Source organism: Glycine soja, chromosome 1 (assembly GCF_004193775.1).
Source record: "Glycine soja cultivar W05 chromosome 1, ASM419377v2, whole genome shotgun sequence".
NCBI lineage: Eukaryota > Viridiplantae > Streptophyta > Magnoliopsida > Fabales > Fabaceae > Glycine > Glycine soja.
This window is the reverse complement of record NC_041002.1, coordinates 3,443,925-3,457,854: the sequence shown is the minus strand read 5'-3', so window position 1 is coordinate 3,457,854 and position 13,930 is coordinate 3,443,925. Positions and strand designations below refer to the sequence as shown.

Sequence of the window (13,930 nt, the reverse complement as noted above, 5' to 3'; positions counted from 1 at the left end):
TATACGATTTTTAAGTACTTTTTTTTATAGAGTTAATATATAATTGTAGAATAAAATAATTATTTATGGAAAATAATAGATGACCAAAATATCAACTGAATTTATTAGTATTTTATTATAATCATATAGTTACCTGAAAAATATTATAATGATATTATTAGGAAAAAATATAGCATAATATTTCCACGGGCTCAAAATAGAAGAAATCTTGAGAGAAAAAATATGTGTTAACCACTATATGAACTTATTAGCCACCTTTTATAACGTTTTTTTCCTAATAAAATTTCTTTCTTTCTTTTATAAGATTCGAATCGGGAGACATTTATTTAAAAAGATTAAATCTAATTTATGTAACACAATAATTAAGCTTTAACCTAATAATATATATATATATATATATATATATATATATATATATATATATATATATATATATATATATATATATATATATATATATATATAAATTCTCAAACTCGCAATAGATTCTAAAAAACAAAAACTCTTTTTTCTTTAAATGATTTAACCCATTTCTATAAAACCAAATCTACCACTCATTAAAACTCAAAAAGTTTAACGGTGATACACTAATAATATAATATAAATTTTAAAATAATTATTATAAAAATTAATAAACTTATTATATATAATGATTTGTGATTAAATGATGTTAAAAAAAAATTATATTATTAGTGTGTAATTCTTTTTTCTCAAACTCAAATCCGGAAAACACTTACACTATATTATGTAATATATATCAATACTTTAAAATGATGATTGTATTAATGTCTAAGCCAATACGGGCTTTTTTTTTAGCAAAATGGTGTAATTTTTCAATTTAAATATTAAAATAGGTATATTTTAAAAAAATATGAAAATGGGCAAGTTCTCTTTTGGAAGACAATTTTAAATATAAAGAATCTTGTTTGAAAAGATGATTTTTCTTTTTCAAGTTTTTATTATTTTTTTAATTGTGGAAACAAATTTGTCACAAATTATTTTTTTAGCTTACACAAAATGGATGCTTTGTTTTTTTTTTTTTAACTTAGTGAAGTAATTTGTAGTGGTTGACAAATCAATTTGTGATGGTTTTTAACCATCACAATTTTAAAATTTACCTAATACATAATAAAAATGTTAAAAAAATTTTAAAAAATTTAAAAAATGTCATCAAATATAAATAAATGTTATTAATATATTTTTATGATATTTTATCAAATATTATATATAATTCATGTCGCTAAAGGTATTAAAAAAAAAACTTACTAAAATTCAAATGTGTTGTAGTAACTAGTAGCTTAATTGATTCTTTATAAGTTTATTGATAATACAATTACATGGCTTCAGTTTGAATTAAACATGTTTATATTTAATCTATCATTATATTTCATATTATTATTTTTATGTCATATTACAAATTAATACTCCCCTTGATTTCCTTTTGTTAGTGTTAGAGTGTTAGTATTTTTTTTTTGTTTAAATGTCATAATTTACAATTCTATTGAACAATAAAATACTTCTTTAATTCCACCCTTAATAATTAATTAATGTATGTTTTAAGAAAAAAAATAACTAATATAGCATATAAAGGCTATAATAAAATTAAATTTTGTTAACCATTTTAATAAAAAATTAAAATATTAATTATATTGCTTAATTTTTATTTTACGATTTAAATGTCAAATAAAAAATATTATATTAAGTAATTTATCAATTGATTGTATAATCTTGAAATAAGAGTCTTTTCTTTCAAATTTTTGGAACCAAAAGAAAATGTAAAACGTGCTGTCCATATAGGCATTTATGATATGTACCCCGGTGTAAATGTTAACCTATATATTAATAATGCTTATAATTAATATGCCCAAAAAAATAAAATAAAAATTATGCTTTATTTTAAGGTACCCTACATATACTTTGCGGATTATGATCCATTAAAAGTCGAAAGTCGTGGCTTCCAGCTTGACCCTTCACAATTTGGTGCTTTCCACTTCATGTTTACAGCTTTCCACCAATATTTCTTGGCTGTAACTCAAGAACTAAATCCAACATAAAGCGTATGTGTTCTAACATTCACATCCAACTAACACCATATATAATTATTGATAGATATGATCAGATCAGAGAATTCACAGCGTGGATTCTACACCCTCTGTACAGTATTTTTCCTATTGATTTTTTTTATAAAAAAAATCAGATTAACTTTTAACAATTATAATTATGTTAATCCTAAGTATAAAATTAATACAACATCTTTCATATGTATAATATCTTATATTTTCGTGTCTCTCTTTAGAGTTGATTTTTGATACATTCTAGATTAATAAAACTTGTAGATAATGACAATATAAAAGTAGCAACAGTATTTTATATAATTTTTTTATGCATAGAAATGCAAAACTTATAGATAATATATAATATGGTTGCGCTTGTTTCAAGATATCAAATTATTTTCCGGAAAGTTAATTTGAGAATATCATATATTCACATTTGATATAAATTTTTAAAAAAAAACATAGATATCATTAATTTCTAGAAATACAAAATATTTATATTAATCTCCCTTTTATTCATGTGGTTAAAGATGGCTATGTTATACTAATTCTTATGGAAATAAAAGTTACTTTTTTTCTTTTATTTGAAAAGGTGATAGAATATAGAATTAGAGACACCTTCAATATTACTTGGGACATCAATGGCATATCTTGAGGCTGCCAATAAAGACTCATTTAGAAGATTTTGGACGATTAGAGACACGTTATCTAGAGGATTTGAAACCTCTAGATTTGACTTTTCAATTCATTTTGGAAGTCCTTCTTTCTCTCTAGGCATGCTTTATATCTATTTCGGTTGCCAATGAAAGGAAATATGGGAAATTCTCCGTCTAAGTGGTTAATCTTCTATTATATAGTTACTTAACTAGTCTTCAAGCGCAAGGGATATCCTTGAAAAAGGTTACACACCAACTAGGAAGTAGCATAAGAGAGGTTCAAACTTACAATATTCATGGAAAAGTTTGGGGTTTGAACAAAATTCTTAAGTATACATTGACAGAATAAATGTTAGTTTCTGCAATATCTATCCTGGCTTCTTTATTTATTTTTCTTCTACTTTTTCTTTTTCCAACTTTTAATTAAATGATTTTTTTCTCAAAATTATTAAATATCAACCAAGCATGTTTATGAAATAATATTCTTAGGCATATTTCTGAAAATGTAATGTTAATATGTGGTTGAATATGCACATTTATACTCTTATTATACTCAAAACCTATCGCAAATTAATATTTGTGAATTAAAAACTCGATTAATTAGTAAAATATCTTGAATTTATAAGTATAATAGTCCACTTAAATTTAATATTGTTTGATTAATAATTTAATTGTTTTGATATATTTGTGTTACTGCTGAATATAATTCTAACACTATTATTTATTAACGCAAAAAAAAAAAATCAAATTTATATAATTTATAACCATTTTCTTCAATAAAAAAAAAAAAAAATATATATATATATATATATATATATATATATATATATATATATATATATATATATATATATATACTCAGGTGCAAATAAAAAGCTTCACCGCCAAAATATTACCAAGTTTTTTTCTGATATGGTATGAAGAAACAACAATAATAAAAGTATTGATGGCGTCTTGAGTTGCTATATTATTAATTTGGTCAATATATAAATGATTGACATGAAAGTAAAATTATTTGAAAACAAGAGACGGTTAATAAAATGTTTCTAGTCTTGTGATGAATTCTATTAAACTCTAATCATGGTTATGAATTACTTCTGAGGTATATATGTTTATGTTTATGGGATTAATTAAGTGCCCTATGATTGGTATATATGAAAATTAAATTTATGTAAGACATATGGGTATAAAGAATTTGTGTATGTGGGTTAAGTATCTATTGTAACCCAGGAACCCTATTTGACAAAATATACCGTTGCTATCAAGGTTTTTCCAAACAGGAGGATTTGTATTTCATGGTTTAGGGTTTTGGTAGTTTCGGATTTGCTAATATATTTAGCTATATAGTTTTGGACGTGCGTGGTTGCTTTTCTATTGTTCATATATTTGCACTGTTATAGCGTTGTTTCTTCACCATCCTGAACTTTTATAAGTATCGCTGTAGACATTTTTCTAATCAACCTTCTGTAGAAAACAAAAATAAAAATCTGCTCATTGCTGATTAATTAAAATAAAACTCTACAACTACATTTGCTTTTTAATTTAATTAGAGACGTAGAGTAGGTATGGAATTAATAAGATCCCATCACTATAAGTATTATTAATATTTATACCTAATAAATCCATGCATAGTACATTTGTGGCCAAACTCTTTTATCTATAGCCACCCAATATTTTCTTTTAATTTTCCTCTCGCAGATCTTTCTGAGAAGATAAAGGCACCTCAATCTTTTATATTCAGCGTTAGTTTTGAACTTTTTCCACCGTATAGGTCCCTTCTTTATACGTAAAGAGAGTGCTTCTCAGCTGTTTTTGGGCGAGCAGTACAGAAAGGAACTCATGGTTTTCAAATAAATAGTAAAAAAGGTCAATTTGTACTATTTAAGGGAGACAGCACTTCAACCACAAAAATCAACAAGTGAAGGATTCAAGTTTGAAAAAGATCAAAGTTTCCTTTTTTTGAAAAAAAATAATATTATTTGCTTGGCTCTTTTTTTCCCCCCTCTCTCTCTCCTTTTTAATTATTTTTTTATATAATTTCACTGTTTCTAGATGAAAAAAATTGCAATTGAAAATAATAATAAAAAAATCCGTATTCTTGATGGTATACTTTGCTATTGTAGCAGTCTAAAAAAAAAAACTTAGCTATTGTAACCACTATACACCAAACTAGTACAATTCATCTACCGTGAGAAACAACTCATCTAATAACTGTTTCAACGTAGTGATAATTATTAGTCATGATAATGCTTTTGCTTCCTCTGTCATCAATATGTTTCCCTATCTCACACAAGAATGGCAAAATCATGAATTATGCATGGGTTACGCGATGACTTTTGAACCACACACGTATTATCACTTTTTTTCTTCTTCTCATAATTTACATTGTACATAAAAAAGCAAGTTGTTTTTGTTATAAATCCATTTCATCAATTTTTCTATTACATGGTTTCTTTAATTAATTACTTTAAGTATGAGATCGATTTTCATTTCAAATTAATATTTACAAACTTGCTTTTATATCCCAATTTTTCTCGTGCATTTTTTAACCATGTCGTTGCAAAGATCCGCTACCTAGTTATATGTTCCTAAATTGTGCAGTATAATTGAAATAATAAAGTAAAAAGAAATAACAAATGAGAAGATGATATATTTTTACAATATAATTTTTTTAAAATATTTATCAACTTCATACTTTACTAGAGAGAGAGAGAGAGAAATTAGCATTTTATTATAGAATTAATTAATTAATATTAAATCAAGACTGTGGGTGGTTTGTTTATATTGAAGCTAACCGCTGCAGACTTTATGCTACTTCATCTAATCAACTTTACACCTTGGCATCTATGAAAATTAAGTTGTCGGAAAGAGAAGCATATATATAAATGGTTCATTATCTCTTAAACATGTTTCATTTCAAGAGTTCGATAAGCTTAATTTGGAAATGAATAATGCACATGTCAACTTACTTTGTGATTTAAATAATTTTATTTAGAATGAGAAACCATATGATTGAACTTTAAGTCACTTGGTCATGAAGACTTGATAGTTGGTAAAGTGTATGAGCTATTTTCAATGTCATCACCAACAGCTTTTTTTTTTTGAAAAAATTGATTTGATTGTGCTCAGGTCTTGCCTTCGTTACGTTATTTACTTATATTTCTTCTCTTTACATAAGACAAAAAAAATAAGGTCATGTTTAATTGATTTTTCTTTTGATTTTAGTTAGAGATTAAATTGATGTTATTGATATAAAATATTAAACGACTTTAATTAATTTTTATCAAAAAAATCTAACTAATTAATTTTAGTTAAATTTTTCTTTTGAAAAATATTTTATTTTATTTATTTATAAAACTCAAATCAAAACTTTAACTCAAACCAAAAACATATTGATATTTTATATAAAATTTACAGACATGATATATAATATCCTCTATTTTAAAATGAAAAACTAAATGTGCATTTAGAGTTAGAGATTGAATCGTAGATGGCTTCCTTATGAAGAACGGTGATGTCGGTGTGCTTGAGGTGGGAATTGTGTAGAGGGTTCGACGGCAGCTTCTCGTCGGTGGTTGGGATTCGTCGGTGACCTCACTCATATTAGCTTTCTTCTTACAACACCCTCATTTTCAAAGTAGACAATATAGGAGGATTTTTAGTTTAGGGATAGCTTGATAGGGGTATTAATGGAATAGGAACATACTATTCAATGCACTTTTTATTATTAACTCAAATTTGTTAAAAATTATAGAATTATATGAGTTTCGTTTTTTTTTTATTTAATGAACCTCATTTTTAATTTTTTAATAAATTTTAACTAATTCAAAAAAAATTATAAAATGTGTTATTAGGACTCCTGTTTGAGTATGTATTTTTGGATCTTGTTCATTTTATCCCAATATTATTTCAACAACTTGAGATGTGAAGACTTTCCACGAAGACAAATTGAACTCAAGCTATTGACCTTAATGCTACCAACAAACCTTACACTCGAAATAAATAAATAAAAATATAAGCGGAACTTAATGCCAACAAGAAACCTTACACTTGGAGTATATATATATATATATATATATATATGAACCTTAATGTCAATCTTAGTTGGATCTTCGTAACATATATGCATTTTTTTTATAGTAAATTACTCTATCTTTTAAGAGATACATAAAATATTGTTATCTAGCTATTTGTTTTAAAAGATATATATGTTTTCCTTTTATAAGAGATGACTATAAATCATATTTTAGTCTTTTTCAATATAAGCAAACCTCCCTTAATACTAGTGAACCATAAGGTGTTTTAATTTCTAATGATATTTTGTCTTTTTTACAATTTTCAATGCTCCAACAACTCATTTTGAAATTTGATTTTAGTATTTTAGATGGTAGAATGAAATTTAAAAATTTTAAATTTTAAATATCTTTAGAAGTATATATATATAATGAGCTTTGCACATTGTTATCTAACGATCATATTTATGAATGATATAGAGACTAATTCAGGGACCAACTAAACTCGATAAAATATTTTTATCAGTAGTGATGATTATATTGGATTGAAGAGATTTGTCTCCAATAAAAGATAATGTAGCCGTTGGAATTGTTTGTTTAGCAACCCATCTTTTCCGTTGATATTTTACTGGTTTTTTTGCTAGTGTTGAAATTTCATTTAATATATTTTGTTCTATTTTCTAAAGTTACAAATTTGATAGTTGATGTTGAACACTAACGGTTAACCATGTCGAGGTACCATGAAATAAAAAATCTTTAAAAACTATATAGATCAAAATAAACTAAAATCTTTATAAAAGAGAAGTCTATTTTTAAAATAAAATATGGTAAAATGTATTATAAACATATCTGGAAATTAAAGGAAATATAATCTACTTAGTTTTTTTTTACTGGTGCTAGAATCGTCTATTTGAGGACCAAAGTAAAAAAAAAAAAAAATGATCTTCACAAATAATGTTGGGAAATGTGAGAAAGTTCATTGTATTCATAGAATTTAAGGGTAGAAACAAATCAGTTAGTTATGGAGATAAGAAATTCCATCACTTCAAGAAACACTGAAATTTAGATATAGATAGACATCACGGATCTCCAATTAGGGTATCCTTTATTTACGAAGCCTAAGTAACTGAGGCGTGAGGGTTATGTGTCTGCTTCTTTTAAGACAAAAAAGGAGGGTCGGGGGAATCTAACCCTAGCCATTAACTATAACCTATAACATGCCACCAAACATTCCAAAAACAATATCTAAATTACACTCTTTTCTCCCTTACCATGTAGTATTTTATTTTATATAATATATAGTCCGCAATAAGTTTGAGGTTGGAGCTAACAAATATCTTTGCCTGCTTAGAAGTATGCATTACTAGATCCTATGTTTCGTTGTCTCCTAATTAATTAATAATTTATGTGCTTCTAAAGACACATTATGGAAATCACACACACTTTTTAATTAATTAATTAATTGCTTAGTTTCTTCTTCTATCTGCCGCATTGTTTTTTTTTATTTATTTATTTAATATATGATCAAATGATACATAGATATTGGGAAGGATGGGAGAGCAGAGATTCCACTTCCTTTAATTGAAGAAAGGGATGGGGCATCCTTTCATATTCAACACCTGTTCCTTGACCAAGACAATTGTGTCATTCTTTGCTCCCATACCAAACTTGTTCGATACCATTCCCCCACCAAATATTTATTAATTTAATTTTGTTTATTGTCATGTTATAGGTAATAAGAAATATTTATTAGTTTTTTTTATAACTAATATTCGGCGAATAAATAATAACCTGACTGATTATTTCTAACGCAGTTTCTTTTTTAATCTCATTTTGTCTATCCAAAACTGAAACCCAAAATTCTGTTGAGATCGAAATTCAAAATTCTACTTAGACCTATTTGACTGGTTATCTTTTATAAACTTTCTCCTCTAATTATATATATTTTTTCCTATCTGAACCTAAAATATAATTTGACTCTCTAGCTGACCAAAACATGTTAGTAATTAATTGATTTTCTTTGGTCTATGGTTATCGTTTTTATATTTGTGAAAAGAAACAAAACACCAATATATTATGTCCACAAGAGGGCATCACCCACCTCCAATAAAATCCAAAACTCATTCAATTGTTTTGTAGCCCCCAGCACTTTCCCTTTGCTTACATCACCCATCTCAGAGGCTGTCCCCAACTCTCTACCACTGCTAAGTAACTTTCTCTGGCTTACCATCGTACACATCATGAATTATACATGTACAGTACAGTTTCTCTTAGCCCCTTAATCACACCAACCCCCCCGTTTTCTCACTCACACGCGGGGCACACACACTCACACACACAATGACATGAAAGCATTGTTGTTGGTATGTTACACAGGAAGAATCCGTTCGGGAAATCATGGAGATCACAGCAATGTGTGTCACTGTCATGAAATTAATGAATAAGGCGATAAATAAAAGGTTGGGTTATTAGGTAATCTATAGCATTAATGCCTATAGCAAATGTGAAAATGTTTACAATAATTTTTATTATTGCTATTATTATTATTATTATTATTATTATTATTATTTCTTATTATAATGTATGGTCAAAGCTAGGATAGGAGTATAATGGCCTGTCTGTCAAGCTATTTTTTTTTTGGTGTGTCAGAGTGGGGAAATGAAAGTAATGAGTTCTTCTCCATTTAGTCATTATGTAACTTACAGATTCATCAGAGATGAAAGTGTAGCAGGTGCAAAGAAAGGAGATACTGACTATACTATGAGAGAGAGAGAGAGAGAGAGAGAAAAAAAAAAAGATGGTGGAGTTCTTAAATATTTCAAGTCTATAGATGGTGTCGTTGAAACTTTGTTTTTCTGATGTTTTGTTTCATATCATGATTTTGGTTTGGAAAAATCCACTACTATATACTACCAGGTTATGGTTACAAGCGGTTGCATTCTAGCTGGTGTCATTTTATGCATGCCGTGGTATAATTTCTATTTGATTGTTACTAATATATACTACATGTATGTGTATGATAGGTTGCTTTCAACTTCTAGTTTCAAACTTTAGGTTCTAGATTTTTTTATTTTTTTATTTAAACAGTAAAGACTCGTGGAAACCTTTTTCTATGAACGTTTTAATTTGCATATCATATGGAGAAGGTGATCAAAAGAGGGTGACAAAATGGGAATAATAAAGAAGAAAACATGGTGGGAAAAAAGCATGTCTTCCCTAGAAGTGCAACAAGGGTTTGAGGGTTACCATCATTCAACCTATTGGATCTTTTGGATCAAGAAGTATTCAACAGTAACACTTTTACCTTGAAGAGATTATATAGCAAAGTTGAGATTAAGATTAATCATTATTATTTTTAGCCGGGTAAGAAAAAAAGTAGGAACACGCACTAATGTCTGACACTATATATAAAAGGTTTTTCCCACTTATCATATTTAGTTATGCAATTATAAGCGTTATTACTAACAACTTAATTAATTATTACTTGTTAGTTGCTAGATGATACGAGACTCTGATGCAATAGTAAACAAACAGTAATTTGATGTTGATATTTCGCTTCCTCTAAGGGATATCCTGGCACCATTATCTTGTTCCTCTCGTAGCAGACAACCGATCGAACAAAATTACAAACCCAAGTAATAAAGAAAAAAAAAACCATAAAAAAAGATGTATCTCACATAGATATATAAAAGTTAATTATAAAGTGCTAACATTTATTAGGTGTGGTGTTGTGGCCGGTTGAGTAGAATAAATGGTTGTGGTTTAGAAACTTTGTTGCCTGCTGGAACTGGAATCATGAGTACATGCTGATGATACCTAAGAGAGTGTCAGAGAACAGAACGGTAAGCGATGGAACATGAATTAAAATATTAAAAAAAATATATGTATGAAATGATGGATGGTGCTGCTCATGAGGAAGATCAAGGACTATAGGAATTAGATAAGAGTCATCAGAGACATGGAGGTACGTGACTCGTATATCATGCTGTTTTTGAAACCATATATAATATATTATTATTATTATTAGGTTTGGCATATGCTGCTGCTGATAGACGGTTCATGAATTTGGGTGAGGTTGGTTGTTTTCAACATTGGAGGATATTGAAAATATGAGGATTTGGGGCAGGGAGGGTGGTGGGGTCTCAATAAAATATTAAAATATTTTTGTGTGTAAATTGAAATGTATATGGTTCATTTATTTCACCCCCACTTTTCTCCACCTAAATGTATTGTGTGTATGTGTAGGAGAGAGAGAGAGAGGAGAGAGAGAGGGTATAAATGTGAGGTTTCCTTGTTGGTGGGCTTATATAAAGGAGTATATGATGTTGCAGTTCCCCACTCATAAAGATAGCTAGGTAAGGGGTGCAAGGGAAGAGATCATATAATTGCTTTGCTTATTTGCGAGGATTTGATGGAAGAACATCTCACTCCATTGGCTGTTACCCATCTCCTTCAACACACTCTCAGAAGTTTGTGCATCCATGAAAATTCTCAATGGGTCTACGCAGTCTTCTGGAGGATCTTGCCTAGAAACTACCCTCCACCCAAGTAAGGAGAACAAAATTAATTAGAGATCAATCAATTCTATAGCTTCTTGAAAGAGAGATTTTGTGCACTAGCTAGGCACATACATCACACATACATATATACTACTATATCTACATATATGTGGACTAATTAAACTATAACTTTATGGAAACATTTTCATGATATACATCTGCTGATTCTTCAATATCCTTGTTTCTTTTCGAAATTATATAGGTGGGAAGGACAAGGGGCTTATGATAGATCAAGAGGAAACAGAAGGAATTGGTAATGTTTTTCAGTGTTGAGTAGTGTTAACTTCAACACTAGCTAGTGCAGGATTGTTGTGTTTGGTTAACAGTAGTGAGTTTATAACTTTATATGCATGCAGGATATTGGTGTGGGAAGATGGTTTCTGCAATTTTGCTGCATCAGCAGCACCTGAAGTTAACTCTGGTGATTGTTCTACCCCACCTGTTTATGGGAACTGTGAATTTCAGCCCTACCAAGGGCTGCAACCGGAGCTCTTCTTCAAGATGTCACATGAGATCTATAACTATGGAGAAGGGTATATGCAATATTAATCAACATTAATTTACCTATTTGTGTCACATTTCTCTTACTTTGTTCTTGAAAGATGTTCAAAGCTAAGAGGTTGATTTAATTAATTATGTTTAATGGAGCAGGTTGATAGGAAAAGTGGCTGCAGATCACAGCCACAAGTGGATAAACAAAGAGCCTAATGATCAAGAAATCAACTTCTTGTCAGCATGGCACAATTCAGCAGATTCGGTGAGAAAGAAGAACCCCATATATATATATATATATATATATATATATATATTGCAACATTAAATGCTAAATAATTTACTAATTGTTAACATAATCATCTAAGTTCATTAATCATTAATTCCATGTCACAAAATTAATAGACATGATTTCATGTTTAATTATATATGTACATATGCTTCCCAAAGAAAATCTGTCGGTATATATATATATCCTTATATTATATGCTCTTTTACAGCACCCTAGGACTTGGGAAGCCCAGTTCCTGTCTGGTATAAAGGTACTATGACACTCATAATATGCAAACCCCCCTTGGCTTTCGCACAAAATCTCCTTTCTTTATTAATTAAATTCAATTCAATTATATATCTTTCAGACCATAGCTCTTATTGCTGTAAGAGAAGGTGTTGTTCAATTAGGAGCTGTTCACAAGGTTCTCCCTCTTCTCCTTCCTCTCTCTATTTCTCTCTCTCACTCACACACACTTAACAAGAATCTATTTCACAATTGTACTCCTTCATTTTTATGTTTCTCTCTCAATGGAACTGAAGGTTATTGAAGACCTGAGCTATGTGGTTCTTTTGAGAAAAAAGTTCAGCTACATTGAGAGCATCCCTGGTGTGCTGTTGCCACACCCTTCATCTTCAGCATACCCTTATAAAATAGAAGGAGGAGGGTATGGAGCACCAGAACAATGGCATTATCAAGGCGGCAACAACCATCACCACCTTGCATCACCCCAACAAACTGAACTATATGATCACCATGGCCACTTCAACTTGCCACTCAAGATAACTCCTTCAATGAGTAGCCTTGAGGCACTTCTCTCCAAGCTCCCCTCAGTGGTGCCACCAACAACAACACAACAACAACCACTCTTGCCATCTAATTCCCAGCAACAACAACGAAGGCCATTGGAGTTCATCATGGGAATGCAGAAAGTGGCAAAGGAAGAGTTGGAACAAGAAGAGGTGTACAGGCCAGAACTTGACATAGGTGAGAGTAGCAGCTCCTTGCCAGGAGGAGGGTACCACCAACACCAACATCAACATCACTTCCATCAAGATCAGAATAATAATGTAACTAGGAGTGGAGCCAACAATGGATTTTGAAATTTCTGTACCATTAATTAATTAGTACTCCTTTCTAAAAAAAACAGATGATGATGATAATGGGGAAGAATCAGAGGCAATGTTAATGAAATTTAGACCTAATTATTAAGTCCTAACATTGTAGTGAGTTGTTGTTAGCTTCATCAGTATTATTATGATAATAATAATAATAGTAATAAACTAATAATAATAACTACTGTGTTTTGAGCTTCTTTTTTTCTAGATTCTGATTCATGCTATATTGTAGTACAGTATCAAAGGAAGGTTATTCCATTTTTCATGCATGCGTGTGCATATCTGCAGCTGCTGATGATCATGATGTGTCTGTCAGTCAATGGGCGTGTGGTGTGTGTGTATGGGTTCTTAGCACACGTAGTCACACACACACACAGCGAATCTAGCACAATGTACTTCAAAATCAACGGTTGCCGCTGTTTAAGGATATTGTTAAGTGTAACCAATAATATATACTATTTTCATCGTTATTATTATAAGAAATAAGTTTTAGTGTAAACCTTTTTATCATTTTTGTAAAAAATAATTTTTAGTGTATTTTATACTAAAATTTGTTTACACAAAATTATTTTTTATAAAAAGGATTGAAAGAAAGTAATATGCAGTATTGTAACTTTTAATAAAACAAAAAACTATAATATATTTTTGGAATCCTAAAAAACCATTTGACACTTAACAAGGAGATAAAACAGAAAAAAATTATAAATATAATAGATAATATAATGTGATGGAAAGAGATATTAAAAGAAATAATAATGAGTATATTA

General features: G+C 29.1%; 1 protein-coding gene across 2 annotated transcripts; it reads left to right on the top strand.

The window, feature by feature from the left end:
• The first annotated feature begins 10,466 nt into the window (after nt 1-10,466).
• LOC114410081 (protein RICE SALT SENSITIVE 3-like) lies at nt 10,467-13,341 on the top strand. 2 transcript variants are annotated; one of them, XM_028373857.1, is made up of 8 exons: nt 10,467-10,687; nt 11,055-11,271; nt 11,485-11,535; nt 11,639-11,815; nt 11,934-12,039; nt 12,275-12,316; nt 12,413-12,469; nt 12,588-13,341. In XM_028373857.1, exons 2-8 carry the CDS (start codon nt 11,135-11,137, stop codon nt 13,146-13,148), a joined length of 1,131 nt encoding a protein of 376 aa, XP_028229658.1. In that variant the 5' UTR covers nt 10,467-10,687; nt 11,055-11,134; the 3' UTR covers nt 13,149-13,341. The 2 variants fall into 2 exon arrangements, with proteins under 2 accessions (XP_028229658.1, XP_028229650.1); XM_028373849.1 differs by lacking the exon at nt 10,467-10,687 and having other exon boundaries at nt 10,941-11,271.
• Nucleotides 13,342-13,930: the final 589 nt, after the last annotated feature.